Source organism: Halichoerus grypus, chromosome 2 (genome assembly GCF_964656455.1).
Source record: "Halichoerus grypus chromosome 2, mHalGry1.hap1.1, whole genome shotgun sequence".
Taxonomy (NCBI): Eukaryota; Metazoa; Chordata; class Mammalia; order Carnivora; family Phocidae; genus Halichoerus; species Halichoerus grypus.
In genome coordinates, this window is record NC_135713.1 from 122,548,826 (window position 1) to 122,566,291 (window position 17,466).

Here is a 17,466-nt window from a genome sequence, read left to right on the forward strand (position 1 = left end):
AGGATCCGAAATGGTATTTCGTTTTCAAAAACAGCTTTATTGAGGTATCACTGTTATACAGAAACTTTTTTGGACTTATGTAATGTATACAATTTGATGAGTTTGGAGATTTGTGTTCACTCATGAAACCATCACCACAATCAAGGTAATAAACATCACCACCTGCCCCTTTGTTTTTGTTTTGCAATAAGAACTCTTACCATGAGAACTACCCTCTGGGTGGGTAAGTGCACAATACAGTGTTGTTAACTATAAGCCCAGTGTTGTGCCACAGATTCATCTGGCACAGGTGACAGCCGAACAACAACGCCCCGTTTCCCTGCCCCACCTCCCAGCTCCTGGAAGCCTGGTCACCTTATTCTCTGTTTCTGTGAGTTTGTGCATTGTAAGTAACTCATCATGCCGAATTTGTCCTCTGTGCCTGGCTTTTTTTTCCCTGAGCCTAACTCCAGGTCCATCCACAGTGTCACATATGGCAGAATTTCCTCCTTTTTAAAGGCTGACTAATATTCCACTGTATATATCTGCCACATTTTCATTATCTATTCATCTGCTGATGGACAGGAAGGTTGTGTCCACACCATGGTTATTTTAAATAATGTGATAAATGGGGTTTCTTTAAATATTCTATTCCCCAGGAATGTTAAACTCATTCACAGCTAGCAGGTTATCACTAGAGCTGAAAAAGACAATACATTTTGCTCACAAGTGCCTTACCCAATTCTTCATCTTCTTTCTCACCAGCACCTACTAAATGAATGAAGCTTATGGCTTGCCCCGAAAATGCATATTTTCGTTATTTTGTGGAGGTGGACTGATTGGGAAAGAGTGCCACGTTGTGGGTAAGGAGACTTGATTTGCAGCACACGTTCAAAATCTTTCTATCTGAAAGTTCAAGAACTTCAGAATGAAAGAGAAGCTGTGTTAATGTGTACCTGCCTTGCCATAGAGCTTACCAGAGCACAGTGGTCAGTAGATTTAACTTCCAGTGCAACCATTTAAATACCAGCCATCACTAGTACTTACAGGTTCAATACGGGCTCACCTTGACACCGTAAAGTGATTTTTAACCACCGTGAATAGGTCTAACACAAGAGAAAAACAGAGAGCAAAATTCTAACTCTACTATTATATTTCACTTGCTAAATAAATGACAGATTCTAGAAATGAAATTTCCATGCAGTTCTGTAAAGAAAGAAGCATAGGCATGGATCATCTACAACAGAGCCTCCCAAATTCTGGATTGTCACACTTGCTACAAATGGATTACAAATTCCCAAGATCCTGAGCTGATGCTGCCAAGGGCCCTAGGGCCGCTTGCCTCTGAATATGAGCAATATTGTCCATTTATGCCAGTATGTTACAATTGCTGCCATTTTTCTACTATGGCCAACAGAACACAAAAACTGAGGAAGCATGGATCTGCATTAGCAATCTGTATCCTAGACAGTGAATCAATCAGGATGCTCTGGACTGAAGTGCCAGAGACACCAACTCATTGAACGGTAAGGAAATACATTAAAAGTCCAATTAGAATCAGTTTAATGTTTAATAGAGACCTCTCTGAACTTCTGTTTTGTCCTTAGGGGAGCCTGACTTTGCCCTCAGGCTGCCTCCCTTTAAGGTACCCACGCAAGGGGCACCTGGGTGGCTCAGTCGTTAAGCATCTGCCTTCGGCTCAGGTCATGATCCCAGGGTCCTGGGATCGAGCCCCGCATCGGGCTCCCTGTACCGCGGGAAGCCTGCTTCTCCCTCTCCTACTCCCCCTGCTTGTGTTCCCTCTCTCTCTGTCTCTCTCTCTGTCAAATAAATAAAAATCTTTAAAAAAAAAAAAAGGTACCCACGCAAGTATGGCAGTTTCAGTCTTCTTCTCTGCAGCCTCTCCATCCATCCAGAGAGAGACAGAGAGAGAGAGAGAGAGGAGGCTGCCATTTCTGTTGTCTGGCTCTTCAGACTGAGGAAACTACTTTCTCAAGGTGCCTGGCATATCTCTCCTCACTGGACTGAATTGAACCCCATGCCCCTTCCTGAACCAGTCTGGCCAAGGGTGTGTGACTACCCCCTTTATATCCTGGTAACGTGAGCCACCTGTGACTGGGCAGTCTGGGGACCCTGCGGCAGGATCTGCTCTAGCCCATTTGGGACAATGTGTCCATGAAGTCGGGGGTGTGATGTGACAATTGTTTTATCCCATGATACCTATGTATTAAAACTTTACATAGTAAAGTTTTTAAAAGTTTAATCTCCCACCTAATTGTGTGACATGAGAGATACACATACCACACTTTGGCAACACTGAGCTTGACAGAAGAGGGAAAGAGAGTGAAGGGCACTGGGGAGTTAGCCATGGAAGAACAGAGGGTATAGCTTGTTACAGGGACAGTGACTCCCCTAATTTGACTGTGACAGAGAATTCACTGAGAAATAGTGGGAAATGAGGACAAAAATGTGTGGACTGTAGAGGACCTTAAGTTGCAGCCTGGGGAATTTTGCATAGGTCAATGGGAACCTTTTTGAGCTTCTCATCATGAAATGATAAAAGAATTGTTTTAATAACATTAAACTGACAGGTCTATGAAGGACTGATTGAAGTGGGAGATCGTGCAACAAGAAAGGAATAAAGGTAGCAGGATTTGAAGTCAGAAGAAGGTGAATTACAGGAGGGGCACACTTCAAACAGACAAGTGACTAGAGTGGAAAAATCTGATATGCAGCATGAAAAGAATGAGTAGCCCTGAATGATCCCAAGATTTACTAGAACAGGCTCTCTGATACAGGACCCCATTTGGTTTCTTCAGAGTCACTGTGTGTGTGCATGTCTGTGTGTACGCGTGCGTGTGCCTGTACATGTGTTTGTATTCTCATTCAGATTCTTGGCTGACCCAGACTCAGGTTCCCTATCCAGCAGCCTTTTGGAGTCCTCCCTAGTATATCTTCTGTTCTTAAACACGGAAGTGAGGAGAGGGAGCTTGACCTCAGAAGGGCAATGATGTCACTGAATAAGTGGATCCACTTAATCAATCCCCAAAGTCAGACCCCATCATCCACCCCAAATCTCCTTCCCCCATCAAGGTCACAGCTGGACGTCTGCCTTCAGACCAAGAACCTGCCCCACTTCTGACCCTGCCCGTCAGCGGTGTCCCATCCATCCTCCCTCAAGGAACTCCAATCTGGGCCCCACACCACGGAACCGGGATGAGTCTTCCACGTACAGAAACTGTCAAAGCCCTGCAAATACACCATCTCCTTGATGCCTAGTGGGCATCTTCATAGAAGGGTGGACAAAGGAGCCGATGCTGCAGAGAAGCTGCTGTGGGATCAGTCAGCCTCAGCACAGAACCACTGGCGGCCTTCCTGCTCACTCACTGTGGGCTATTTTACGATCATTTCCACCCTATGTCCTGGATTCTGTGACTCATGTTTCTTCGTGTTGCTGGCTACCAGCCAGCACAGGGCTCTGGGAGCGGCTCCTGGAAGCTGCATCCCAGCGCGGTAGACCACACAGGCCCAACTGGAGGCAGCTGCCCTGCTGCTCCCACAGCTGTGGTCTCAGAAGTCAGGGGCACACCAGGCGGCTGTGCCTGGAATGAGGGCAGCAGAGCACTCGAGCTCCCTGGCCGGATGCTGGAGCTCAAGGTTCCAACTGTCTTGTCTTTGAGATACGAAGACATGTCGAACATTAAACTGACAGGTTTACCTGACAGGTTTACCTGTAACCCGGGTTACCTGGGAGGTCAGTCGTCTCCTGACAAACGTCTGCTCATCTGGCTGACACCACTTAAGCAAAACTGAGCCCTGGCTTATAAACATCTTGATTCTCCTTTTCTGAGACTATTCCCTGAGGCTGGACATTAGTGGAATATAAACCAATACAAATGGTCAAGGCTAGCGTTCTGCTTCCTAATCGTTCTCACTACTCTGATTAGAAGGGAATCCTGAGTGCTGGCTGTAGCAGCAGTAATAGTAGTCATACAATAACAACGATTATATTCAGGTTTTCTACACGCCGGACTGCATACCAGGCACTTTAAATGTGGAATTTAAAATGTTAAATGCCTTGCCTAATGTAACACAGCAAATAAGTGGCAGAGCCAAGATCTGAACTCAGGTTTGTCACAGTCCCGAGCGAGAGCACTTACTGGGCACCCCATTCAGACCACCTGTAGGAACTCAGTCTCACCCTGAAACTCACTCTCTGTTTTTGCAATGGCCAAATGTATGGATTTCATGCAGATCAGTATATTTTAGCATACCAAAAAGCCTTCTTCCCTCTCTTAAAAGTAAAGAAGAAAACTGGCAAATACCATTGGTGACAGTGTAAATTAGGACAAGCACTTTGGAAAACTGTTGGCATTAGTTACTGAAGTTGAAGATTTGCATATTCTGGGATCCCGCAATCCTACTCCTCGGTGTATGCCCAAGAAAGATGTGTGCACATGTGCATCAGAAGAAATGAACAAGAATGTTCAGAGCAGCATTATTTGTATTAACCCTAAACTGCAAACAGCCCAAAAATCTATCCAGAGGAACAGGGATACCTAATTGGGATATATTCACCCAATGGAGTGCCATGCAAAAATGATAAGAAATAAACGCAGTTACACACAGCAGGGGAGAATGCTGTGCTCAGGAAGTCAGACACAAAGAATGCATGCTGTACGACTCAATGTATTTAAATTTCGAACACAGAAATAAGTTCTAGTGTTTAGAGATTTATACTTAGGCGATAAAATTATGAAGTAAAGCAAGCGAGTGATTACTATAAAAGTCACAAAAGTGGGGATGGGAAGGAAGCGGTCATAATGAGTGGAGGCTGGAAGAGGCTTCAGGGGATGCTGCAAAGTTCTGGGGTATTTGCTTGAGAAGCTCCAGGTGGCTTATTCTACCTTAATTTGCTTTATAATATTCTACAGCAGAAATGGCTTAAAAACAGGTCTAAGGGAGGTAACGGCATGAAACAAATCAAACAATGCAGCTCTTGCTTTCGAACTGAGGATAGCAGCCCATTTTAAGACAGATGTTCTCGATAGAAGCTGCCACCTCTGGACTCCCTTCCACCCTCTTCACTCATCAGAAGCTCCCCCACAACCACCCCTTTTAATTATTAATGTTTTTCTTGTTAAAAAAATGTTTCCTTGCTCACATAAGGTGACTGCATTCAAGTATATGTCTCTCAGAAAGAACGGATTGATTTTTCTGGGTTGCTCTTGTGGAAGTAATCAGGAGCTTTTTCAGTCACCCTTGACTCAAGGATGCTTCTGCAACAGGAAGATGGGAACAGCAAGGTTTACTGTTCTAATTCACAAATCTGAATAAAGGCTAGTCAGAACGAGAACCAGGCAGCCATGATACTAGGAAAGACACTTGGACAGAACTAGGGATGGGGGATGAAATGGGATGAGGGGCTGGGTGCAGTCCGGACGGACGACCACCTCAGGTATACGGGGGCTGGAGCCCAGCTTCTCTTCGGTGGCTTTCAAAGTCCAAGAAGGCGGCACATGAAGATGGCCCTAAACTCTAACTTCTAAAAGACATGGTTTTGTTTTTTTTTTTTTTTTAAGATTTTATTTATTTATTTGACAGAGAGAGCAAGAGAGCACAAGCAGGGGGAGCAGTAGAAGGAGAGGGAGAAGCAGGCTTCCCGCAGAGCAAGGAGCCCGATGCGGGGCTCGATCCCAGGACCCCGGGATCATGACCTGAGCCAAAGGCAGATGCTTAACCATCTGAGCCACCCAGGCGCCCCAAGACATGGTTTTTAAGCTAAGAGAATTCAGGACAGGTTTGAGGATTATTTGAGTTCCAAGCTCATCAAGAGAAGTAAGTGGTAGTAAAACATCCTGCCGCAGGTTCTATGAAATGGTTGGCTACCCCGTGATTTTCACTCTCTTCCTCAGGTAGCAATCACCTCCACATTCACAGGCCTCCCCAAACTAAACTTATGTTCTCCTCGGTGAGGAACAGGAATGAAGAAAACTTCTGTAAAGCTGTGTGCGGCCCTGTATACTTCATTCCATGTAAGAGAAGTATGTACCTGCAAACACTGAGCAAACCTTTACTGTCTCTAGGTACTTGTTCTAAGCTATGTAGATAAGACAATTTGACTTTCTCTTCACAATAACCCCATGAAGTTGGTTCTACTTTTGTTATCTCATTTTACCAAGGAGAAAACTAAGTAAGGCACAGAAAGGCTTAGTAGATGATCTTATTATAAGCCACATTACAATCCTTCTGGGAAGAATGCAGTGCGCAAACTGAAATTAATCTCAGTTTTTCTTTATTCCCTTTGCTTCTCTAAATCTTACTCTCTTTTCAAGATCCACCTAAAATGCTACTTTCTTCATGAGGCATTCATTAATAACACTTACTCTCCTCTGAATTACAAAATATCTTCTCAAACTACATATCTTCACATTGTTGTGATCCCATCCATGCTTTATCTCCCCAAACAGCCTATAAGCTCATGAAGATAAAAGCCGTTTTACACACACCTGTATGCCCTCTGACCCCCATCCCCAGCTTGCCTTAACTTCCCAAATGATAATATTTGCAGACACAAAGCGTGGACTTGAATTGTTAAATCGAATCAAGTCACCTAATCCAAGTCTATTTTTGTTACTTTCGAAGTACCAAGAGAAGGATTATACACATACATAGAAATTTCATATGTGAGGCTCAAAGAGAAATATTCAATTTTATTCCGTGTACTTTTGTATTATTTAGAATTTTACAGCATTTGTTTTACTTAAAAAAAAAAAAAAAAACAGCAACAACCCTCAAAATAATTTTTAACCCTGAGCTTAAAGTTTCCGGCAGGAAGAGGGAGGCACTCAGTTGGAACAGCATGAATCGGAAGTAGAAATGTTGATTCACAGTGTTGGTTCTGCCTTGGATAAGCATTAAAGCTTCCCTGGGCTAAAGAGAAGGGACTAAGCAGAGAGACTATAAAGTCCTGCCCCTGCTCCTTGACTTTAAGCCTAAGAACATATGCAGTTCTCAAAATTTCATTATTCAATCATAACATGTTTTAGGTGACATAATCCTATAACATAGTATATTTTCAACTTTTCATATTTACTGTCAATGTCATTTGCTATGTGCATGTGTGTGTTTGTGTGTACATGTTCCTTTAAACATGCTTAGGAAAAAATGAAATTTGTCAGGACCTGATAGTAAACGTGTTACTAAAATTTAGGCGCCAAAATTTCACTCTGAGCTTTCTCAGAGTTAAACCCAAAATATAAGTATATTAAGCCATCATTGTTTAGAATTGTTATTTCCATTTAAAGGGTATTAACATACAGCATTTGCTTCTTACCAAGGAACTGGGTTCTGTGGGGATGTGTTGTTCCAGCACGCAATCTTTCCAGAACGAATCTTTGAGCTGTTTAAATTGGGAGCTTTGATTATCAGTTACCTTCCAACTCAGGTCTGAGTTTATAATATGCATTAGTGTAAGGGAAACCAGAGCCAATTCAGGGATTTTTAAACTGTTCACGACTGATGTCCACATGGAACTTCTGTTTGTATTTTTTTCATGGAAGGTCCTTCAACAACTGATAAAGAGAAAATGTGAATGTGTGGACAATTATTTCAGAATCAATATGCTTTTTCTATTAGCTTTTAAAATCTGTTTGCATAAAAAGTTTCTTTTCAACCTAGCTCTTCTGAGGGTTTCTGTGGGCAGAAGTGACTAGGGACATGATCTTTGCAATATTTCGTTATCTCTTATTATTAAATGGTGGCCCAGAGCATGGCATGAATAAAGCTGTCTTGTCATCAAAATGCATTCATTCATTTAACAAGTTCCTGAAAATAATGGAACAGTTGCTAAGCAATGGAGAAATTATACATTCTCAGGGATCTGTGCAGATTCTAAAAGCAAAAGTAGTTCTGGGAATTGGTATTAGTGTGTCTTGAACCCAACTAAATAAAACTAAGAAAGTGGCATGTTTACCTAACAGTCGAGAGGCAGTAGCTTTATTTTTTTCTTCCCTCTGACCCAGGATTCCAAAGTAATAATATAGGTAGCAAATTTCCTATCAAACAGTGACTTGTGCCCATTTATGGATTATAGATAGCTGGCAAGTTTATAACACATTAATTTTTAAAAACTATGGTAAAAGAGAACGTATTCTTTGAATTAGGAAGTAAATTTATCTTAGATATATTAATCATATTTTATTTTTTTAATTTGATTTGATTTGATTATGTTATGTTAATCACCATACAATAATCATTAGTTTTTGATGTGGTGATCCACGATCCATTGTTTTCGTATAACACCCAGTGCTCCATGCAGTAAGTGTCCTCCTTAACACCCATCACCGGGCTAACCCATCCCCCCACCCCCCTCCCCTCTAAAACCCTCAGTTTGTTTCTCAGAGTCCCTAGTCTCTCATGGTTCGTCTCCCCCTCTGATTTCCTACCCCCCTTCGTTTTTCCCTTCCTTCTCCTAATGTCCTCCATGCTATTCCTTATGTTCCACAAATAAGTGAAACCATATGATAATTGACTTTCTCTGCTTGACTTATTTCACTTAGCATAACCCCCTCCAGTCCCATCCATGTTGATGTAAAAGTTGGGTATTCATCCTTTCTGATGGCTGAGTAATATTCCATTGTATATATGGACCACATCTTCTTTATCCATTCATCTGTTGAAGGGCATCTCGGCTCTTTCCACAGGTTGGCTATTGCGGACATTGCTGCTATGAACATTGGGGTGCATATGGCCCTTCTTTTCACTACATCTGTGTCTTTGGGGTAAATACCCAGGAGTGCAATTGCTGGGTCATAGGGTAGCTCTATTTTTAATTTTTTGAGGCACCTCCACACTGTTTTCCAAAGTGGCTGTACCAACTTGCATTCCCACCAACAGTGTAAGAGGGTTCCTCTTTCTCCACAGCATCTCCAACATTTGTTGTTTCTTGCCTTGTCAATTTTTGCCATTCTAACTGGTGTAAGGTGGTATCTCAATGTGGTTTTGATTTGAATTTCCCTGATGGCTAATGAGGACGAACATTTTTTCGTGTGTCTGTTAGCCATTTGTATGTCTTCTTTGGAGAAGTGTCTGTTCATGTCTTCTGCCCACTTTTTGACTTGATGATTTGTTTTTTGGGTGTTGAGTTTGAGAAGTTCTTTATAGATCTTGGATACCAGCCCTTTATCTGTAGTGTCATTTGCAAATACCTTCTCCAATTCTATGGGTTGCCTCTTTGTTTTGTTGACTGTTTCCTTTGCTGTGCAGAAGCTTTTTATCTTGATGAACTCCCAAAAGTTCATTTTTGCTTTTGTTTCACTAGTCTTTGGAGATGTATCTTGAAAGAAGTTGCTGTGGCCAATGTCAAAGAGGTTACTGCCTATGTTCTCCTCCAGGATTTTGATGGATTCCTGTCTCACATTGAGGTCTTTCATCCATTTTGAGTTTATCTTTGTGTATATTGTTAGAGAATGGTTGAGTTTCATTCTTCTGTATATAGCTGTCCAATTTTCCCAGCACCATTTATTGAAGAGAATGTCTTTTTTCCATTGCATATTTCTTCCTGCTTTGTTGAAGATTATTTGACCATAGAGTTGAGGGTCCATATCTGGGCTCTCTATTCTGTTCTATTGGTTGAATATTAACGTTTATATCACATTTATATATGGATTATATCCATAATCCAACCCCTCCCCTAAATAGCCATTATTAATAGTTTGGGATATGTTTATCTGTCACTTTTACAGACATGTAAAGTTATTACCTGTTATTTAACATTACCCCCCCCACACACACACACACACTATCCACACACACAAGTGCTTGTTCTAAATGCTATGGATATATCATTCTTTTCAAAACAATTTTTAAACATTTAATTGTTCCCAATTAATCACTGTTATAAATAACTCTTAATTATGCTGTACAAACATTTTCAAAAGTACTTTTTCCACTGCAAAAGTAATACATGGAAAGAAGCACCTCTGGCAATTAATACCTCGGGGATAGGACTCCTATTGAGCAAACTCTGAGTCAAGTCAAATAAAGACTAAGGCTGTGACAGGAGATTGACCAAGAAGCTGCCACATGGGTCAAATAATGACAATCTCAGGAGATTGGGCTTTTGGGAGAGCTCCAAATCATTTTGTCCCCTCCAGTGGCTGCTAGGCTGCTGGCTTTTCCAGCATTACTAATTGTGAGGCTGCTGGCCCTCAAGGTTGCTGCAGATATCAGGAGAGAGGGATGGAAATAGTGCTAGGTAAAACTCCCCAAAACTGGCAGTTCTTACCAAGATTCAGACATTTTGCTTAAATAGGCCCTTGTTGTACTGTTCCAAGTCTTTGGTTAATTTCCAGAATTCTCCAGAGAAACAGAGCAATTGAAGATATATAGACATACGTGAAGAGATTTATTATAGGAACTGATTCACATGATTATGGAGGCCCAGAATTCCTACAATGGAGAACCAGGAAAGACGGTGATGTAATTGTCTGAGTATGAAGGCCCAAGAACCAGGGGAGCTAACAGTTTTAGTATGAGTCCAAAGGCCCAAGAGTTGAGGGGGCCAATGATGTAAATCCCAGTTGAGTCCAAGGGCCAAAGAACCAGCAGCACCCTTGTACAAAGGCAGGAGAAGACGGATGTCCTAGCTTAAGCAAAGAAAGCAAATTCACCCCACCTACACCTTTTTGTTCTATTCAGTCCCTCAACAGATTGGATGATGCACACCTTCATTAATGAAAGTGATCTTCTTGGGCGCCTGGGTGGCTCAGTCAGTTAAGTGTCTGCCTTCGGCTTAGGTCATGATCCCAGGGTCCTGGGATCGAGTCCTGCTTCAGGCTTCTTGCTCAGCAGGGAGACTGCTTCTCCCTCTACCCCTCCCCCCTGCTCATGATCTCTCTCTCTCTCTCTCTCTCTCTCTCTCTCTGTCTGTCTCTCGGATAAATAAATAAAATCTTTTTTTAAAAAATGAGAGTGATCTTCTTTACTCAGTCTACCTATTCAAATCCCAATCTCTTCCAGAAACACCATCACAGACACACTCAGAAATAATGTTTTACCACCTGTCTGCACATCCCTTAGTCCTGTCAAGTTGACACATAAAATTAGCAATCACAACTTAACATCCAAAAATCATATTAACAGAATAGGGGCACTTGGGTGGCTCAGTTGGTTAAGCGTCTGCCTTTGGCTGGGGTCATGATCCCAGAGTCCTGGGATGGGGCCCTGCGTCGGGCTCCCTGCTTGGTGGGGAGCCTGCTTCTCCCTCTCCCTCTGCCTGCCTGTCTATCTACTTGTGATCTCTCTCTCTCTCTGTCAAATAAATAAATAAAATCTTTAAAAAATCATATTAACAGAATGAAGGACAAAAACCACATGGTCAGATCAATAGAGGCAGAAAACACATTTGACAAAATCCCACACCCTTTTATGATAAAAACCCTCAGAAAACTAAGAATTTAAGAGAACTTACTCAACCTGATAATGCACATCTACAAATAACCACAGCTAACATCATTGTCAATAATGAAAGACGGAAAGCTTTTCTACTAATATCAGAAACAAGCCAAAAATGTCTATGTCTGCTCTCACCAATTCTATTCAATATTACATAATGACCCTTGAACAACGTAGGGGTTAGGGGCATAGACCCCTGCACAGCTGAAAGATCTGTGTATAACTTTTGACTCTCTAAAAACAATTACTAATAGTCTACTGTTGACTGGAAGCCTTAACAATAACATAAACAGTTGATTAACATATTTGTTATACACTGTATTCTTACAATTAAGCTAGAGAAAAGAAAACATTATTGAGAAAATCCTTAAGAAGAGAAAATACATTTACAGTACTGTACTCTATTTAACAAAAAATAAAATTCCACATATAAGTGGACCCATGCTGTTCAAACCTTGTTGTTCAAGGGTCAACTATAATAGAGGTTCTACCTACGGTAATTAGGCAAGAAAAGGAAACAAAATGACCCCAGGCTGGAAAGGAAGACATAAAACTATCTTTATTCAAGAAGACATGATCTTGTGGATAGAAAATTCTAGTAAGTCCATACCAAAAAAATCTTTTAGAGCAAATAAACAAGTTCAGCAAAGTTGCATGATACAAGACCAATATGTAAAAATCAACTGTCTTTGCCTATACAAGCAATGAACACTGCAAAAGTGAAATTATGAAAATAATGTCATTTACAGTAACTTCAAAAAAGAAAATTTTTAGAAATAAATTTAGCAAAAGTGTAACCTGAAAACTATAAAACATTGGTAAAGTACATTAAGAAGATATAAATAAATGGAAAGACATCCTATGATCATGGACTAGAAAATTTAATACTGTTAAGATGGCAATACTCCCCCAAATGATTTTCAGATCCATTGCAATACCTATCAAAATCTCAGCTGGCACCTTTGCTGAAACTAACAACATTATCCTAAAATTCGCAGGGAAACACAAGTGACACCAAATAGCTAACAGGTTTTTAAAAACTGAAGTTGGAGAACTCACACTTTCCTATTTTAAAACTAGCTTATGTTGGGTGCCTGGTTGGCTCAGTCAGTTAAGCGACTGCCTTCAGCTCAGGTCATAGTCCCAGAATCCTGGGATCAAGGACTGGGATCCCTGCTCAGTGGGGAGCCTGCTTCTCCCTCTCCCTCTGCCTGACTCACCCCTGCTTGTGCTCTCTCTCTCTGTCAGATAAATATATAAAATCTTTAAAAAAAAATAAAACTATCTTACAATAATCAAGACAGTGTGATACTGTCATAAGGATAAACATATAAATCAATGGAATAGAATTAAGAGTCCAGAAATAAATGCTCACAATTTATTGTTATTTATGATTAATTGATTTTGACAAGGTTGCCCTGGTAACTGAATGGAGGAAAGAACAGTGTTTCAACAACTGCTACTAGAATACCTGAATATACATATGCAAAAAAATATAACAATGGACCACTTTTTTACACTACATACAAAAATTAATTCAAAATAGGATGATAGACCTAAATGTAAAACTTAAAATCTTAGGAAAAAATATATCAGCAAATCTTTGTAACCTTGGGTTAGGCAGTCTTTTAGATAGGACATCAAAATCACAAGCTACAAAAGAAAAAACAGATAAACTGGACTTCATCAAAATTAAAAACTTTTATTCTTCAAAGGACACCATCAGAAAATGAAAATATAACCCACAGAATAGAAGAAAATATTTTCAAATCATAGACCTGATAGGAGACCTGTCCTGTTTTCAGGATATATAAAGAACTCTTATGTTCAACAATTTAAAAATAGGCAAAGAATCTAAACAAACATTTTACCAAAGAAGATAAGCAAATGCTCAATAAGTACATGAAAGATGCTCAACATCACTAGCCACCAGGGAAATGCAAATCAAAACCATAGTGAGGTACCACTTCACACCCACTAATATGGTTATATCAAAAAGCCAGATAATACCAAATGTTGGGAAGGATTTGGAGAAATTAGAATTATCATACTCTTCTGATAGGAATGTAAAATGGTATAGCCACTTTGGAAAATAGCCTGGAAGTTCCTCAAAGATTAAACATACAGTTACCTTATCACCTAGCAATTTCACTCCTTAGTTACATATCCAAGATAAATAAAAACGTATGTCCACACAAAAATCTATACATAAATGTTCATAGCAGCATTACTCAGTATAACCAAAAGTGAGAACCCAAATAAATGTCCATAATCCTGATGAATGGTTACATAAAATGTGACATATCCATGCAATGGAATATTATGCAGGCACAACAAGGAATGAAATACTGACACATGCTACACTTGGATAAACCTTGAAAACATACTAAGTGACAGAATCCAGACCACTTGTTGTATGATTACATTTATATAAAATGTCCAGAAAAGGCAAATCCAGAGATTGAAAATATATTAGATGTTGCCGACAGCCAGGGGAAGGTTTAAAGTTATAAACCTAAACTTACGAAGTGTAAGATACAGAATTTAAGGTTTCTTTTTGCTATGATGCAAATATTCTAAACTTAGATAATGGTGATGGTCCCTTTGAATATACTAAAACCCAATGAATTACAGACTTTACAAGGATGAGTTTATGGTATGTCCATTAGATTTCAACAAAGCTGTTATAAAGAAAATTAACACATGAACTTGACCTTAAAAATCAGACTATAAGGGGGCGCTTGGGTGGCTCAGTCGTTAAGTGTCTGCCTTCAGCTCAGGTCATGATCCCAGGGCTCTGGGATCCAGCCCTGCATCGGGCTCCCTGCTCAGCTGGAAGCCTGCTTCTCCCTCTCCCTCTACCCCTGCTTGTGTTCCCTCTCTCGCTGTCTTTCTCTGTCAAATAAATAAATAAAATCTTTTTTAAAAAAATCAGATTATAAGGAACTTTTTTCTAAATGTGGCTCCTGAGGTAAGGGAAACTAAAGCAAAAATAAACTAAAGGGACTACCATCAAAACAAAATCTTCTGCACAGTGATAGAAACAATCAACAAAACTAAAAGACAACTTATGGAATGGAAGAGATATTTGCAAATGACATATCCAATAAAGGGTTAGTATCCAAAATACATAAAGAACTTATACAACTCAACACACAAAAAGCATACAATCTAATTTAAAAATGGGCAGCAGACACGTCTCCAAAGAAGACATCCAGATACCCAACAGACACATGAAAAGATGCTCATCATCACGCACTATCAGGGAAATGCAAATCAAAACCACAATGATGTATCACCTCACACCTGTCAGAATGACTAAAATAAAAAACACAAGAAACAGGTGTTGGTAAGGATGTGGAGAAAAAGGAACACTCCCTGCACTGTTGATGGGAAAGCCAACTGGTATAGCCACTCTGGAATACAGTATGAAGGCTCCTCAAAATGTTAAAAATAGAACTACCCTACAATCCAGCAATCACACGAGTGGGTATTTACCCAAAAAGTACAAAAACACTAATTCAAAGGGATATATGCACCCCAGTGTTTATAGCAGCATTATTTACAATAGCCAAGATATGGAAATAGACCCAGCACCCAGCGATAAAGATAATGTGATATATATATCAATAAATGAAATATTATATATGTGAAATATTATATATATATACATATATAATATTCCATTATATATATGTGTATATATATATATATGTATATATATATAATGGAATATTATTCAGCCATAGAAAATAATGAAATCTTGCCATTTGCAAAGACATGGACAGAGCTGGAGAGTATAGTGCTAAGTAAAGTAAGTCAGTCAGAGAAAGACAAATACCATATGATTTCACTCATATGTGGAATTTAAGAAACAAGAAAACGAACAAAGGGGATAAAAAGAGAGAGAGCGAGAGAGACAAACCAAGATACAGACTCTTAATTATAGAGAACAAACTGATGGTTAGCAGAGAAGTGGGTGGGGGATGGGTGAACTAGATGATGGGGATTAAGAGAACACTTGTCATGATGAGCGCCAGGGGATGTAAAGAACTGTTGAATCACTATATTGTACACACAAAACTAATATAACACTGTATGTTAACTAACTGGAATTAAAATAAAAATTTTTTTAAATCAGATTACATAAAAAATACATATGATGGAAGTTCCTTAATATCACTTCAAACTTGTATTGCCCATCCCCCTTCTCAAAGGGACATTCACCACTTTTTTGTGTGTCATTCAACACATATTCTCTGCATTACCAAATGTAAGTAATGACATGGATACATTTCTGAATATATCCCTGTTAGAAGATAAATTTCTAAAAGACAAATTGTTAGATCAGCCTAATTGCACATGTTAAATTACCTACATACCTATTTATCATTAATATATAGCCAAATAACCTTACAGAAATACTGTATCAACTTCCTTTAATTTTAGCTGTGTTCAGAGTTGACACTTCCTTATACCTCCTATAGTTCTTAATATCAACATTCATTTTAATCTATGGCATTCTCGTATGTGAAAAACTTTTATCCTTTAATTTGTGTTGCTCTATACAACATTAGGAATTTCTCTTTTTTTCATAAACAGTGTAGTTTTATTTATTTTGCTGTTTCAAGTTTTTATTTAAATTCCAGTTAGTTAACATATAGTGTAATATCAGTTTCAGGCTTAGATTTTAGTGATTCAACACTTATATATAACACCTAGTGCTCATCATAAAAAGTGGGCTCCTTAATACCCATCACCCATTTAGCCCATCCCCCACCCACCTCCCCTCCAGCAACCCCCATTTTGTTCTCTACAGTTACAAATCTGTTTTATGGTTTGCCTCTCTTTTTTCCCCCCCTATGTTCATGTTTCATTTCTTAAATTCCCCATATGAGTGCAATGTTAGGAATTTTCTGCTCACGTTCTTTGCCCATTTTTCCTCTGGGGTGATTGTTGCTTTCATGTTGATTATTTTATTGTTCTATTCCATTATTCCATTATTATTTTTAAAATACAGAATGCAAAGGATAATAAATATCCATGTACTCACCACTCAGAGAAACAAATGCTAACATTTTTATCATATTTGCTCTACATATCTTAAAGAAAACTCTAAAAATAAAGGCAATGTCTCCTCTGTTCTCCACCACACTACATTCTTATTCCCTCTCCCTGGAGGTAAGCCCTCCTATCATAAATTTAATATATATATCCATGCCATTCCATACTTAAACTATATACATGATTTAATTAACAATATATAGTATTTCTATATAAAACATATTATATTATACATAGCATTTGGCAATTTGCTTCATTTTAACCCAATATTGTTTTCAAGAGATCTACCTATATTGGTCAAATAGATCTTTTTTAAAACTATATTATACTTAATACTATATATGTTTTTTACTGCATCATAGTATCTTATTTTATGAATAGATAACAGTTAATTTCTCCTTTCCTTTACTGAAGGACATCTGGATTATTATCAGGTTTTTTTCTGAAACAAATAACTCTGAAATGAACAGATCTTCATTTAGGTTTCCTGGTACTTATGTGCAAAAATTTCTCTATGATACACTCTCAGGGATGAAATGGCTGGCTTACAGACTTGTCTTTAATTTTAGTGGCTGTTGCCAATTTGCTTGTACAAATTCACGCTCCCATTTGGACAAGCAAGGCCCCTCACCTCGTGGAATTTTGTGTTCTGGTGTATGTCTGGAGGAGGATGGGAGATTATGGAGTCCTATCTCTTTGCCAAGATATCTGACTTTTTAAGCATCTCATTATTCTTTTAGTTCATTTTCTTCTGATTACCAGTAAGACTGGGGGTCTCTTCATGTTTGCCAGTGAATTTTATTAATTTTAAAACATAACTCCCATTTTTAACCATATACTTTATTATTTGGCACCATTCGAAATGAGCCAGATGCATGGATCTAACTATTTAAAAAAAAGCATTTTGTAATAAGCATATGAAGTAGTCTGATTGTCATAAACCAAGAGTGGGCTTTTTTTTTTCTT

The 17,466-nt window shown here is 39.1% G+C and overlaps 1 protein-coding gene across 1 annotated transcript in view; it reads left to right on the forward strand.

Annotated features, from left to right (window-relative positions):
• The first annotated feature begins 3,669 nt into the window (after positions 1–3,669).
• The window catches only part of TRPC7 (transient receptor potential cation channel subfamily C member 7), a 294,068-nt gene continuing 280,271 nt past the window's right edge, over positions 3,670–17,466 (forward strand). Inside the window, exon 1 of the mRNA XM_036114313.2 lies at positions 3,670–3,733. Within this exon, the coding sequence (XP_035970206.2) occupies positions 3,670–3,733 (64 nt within the window). The remainder of the gene's footprint in view (positions 3,734–17,466) is intronic.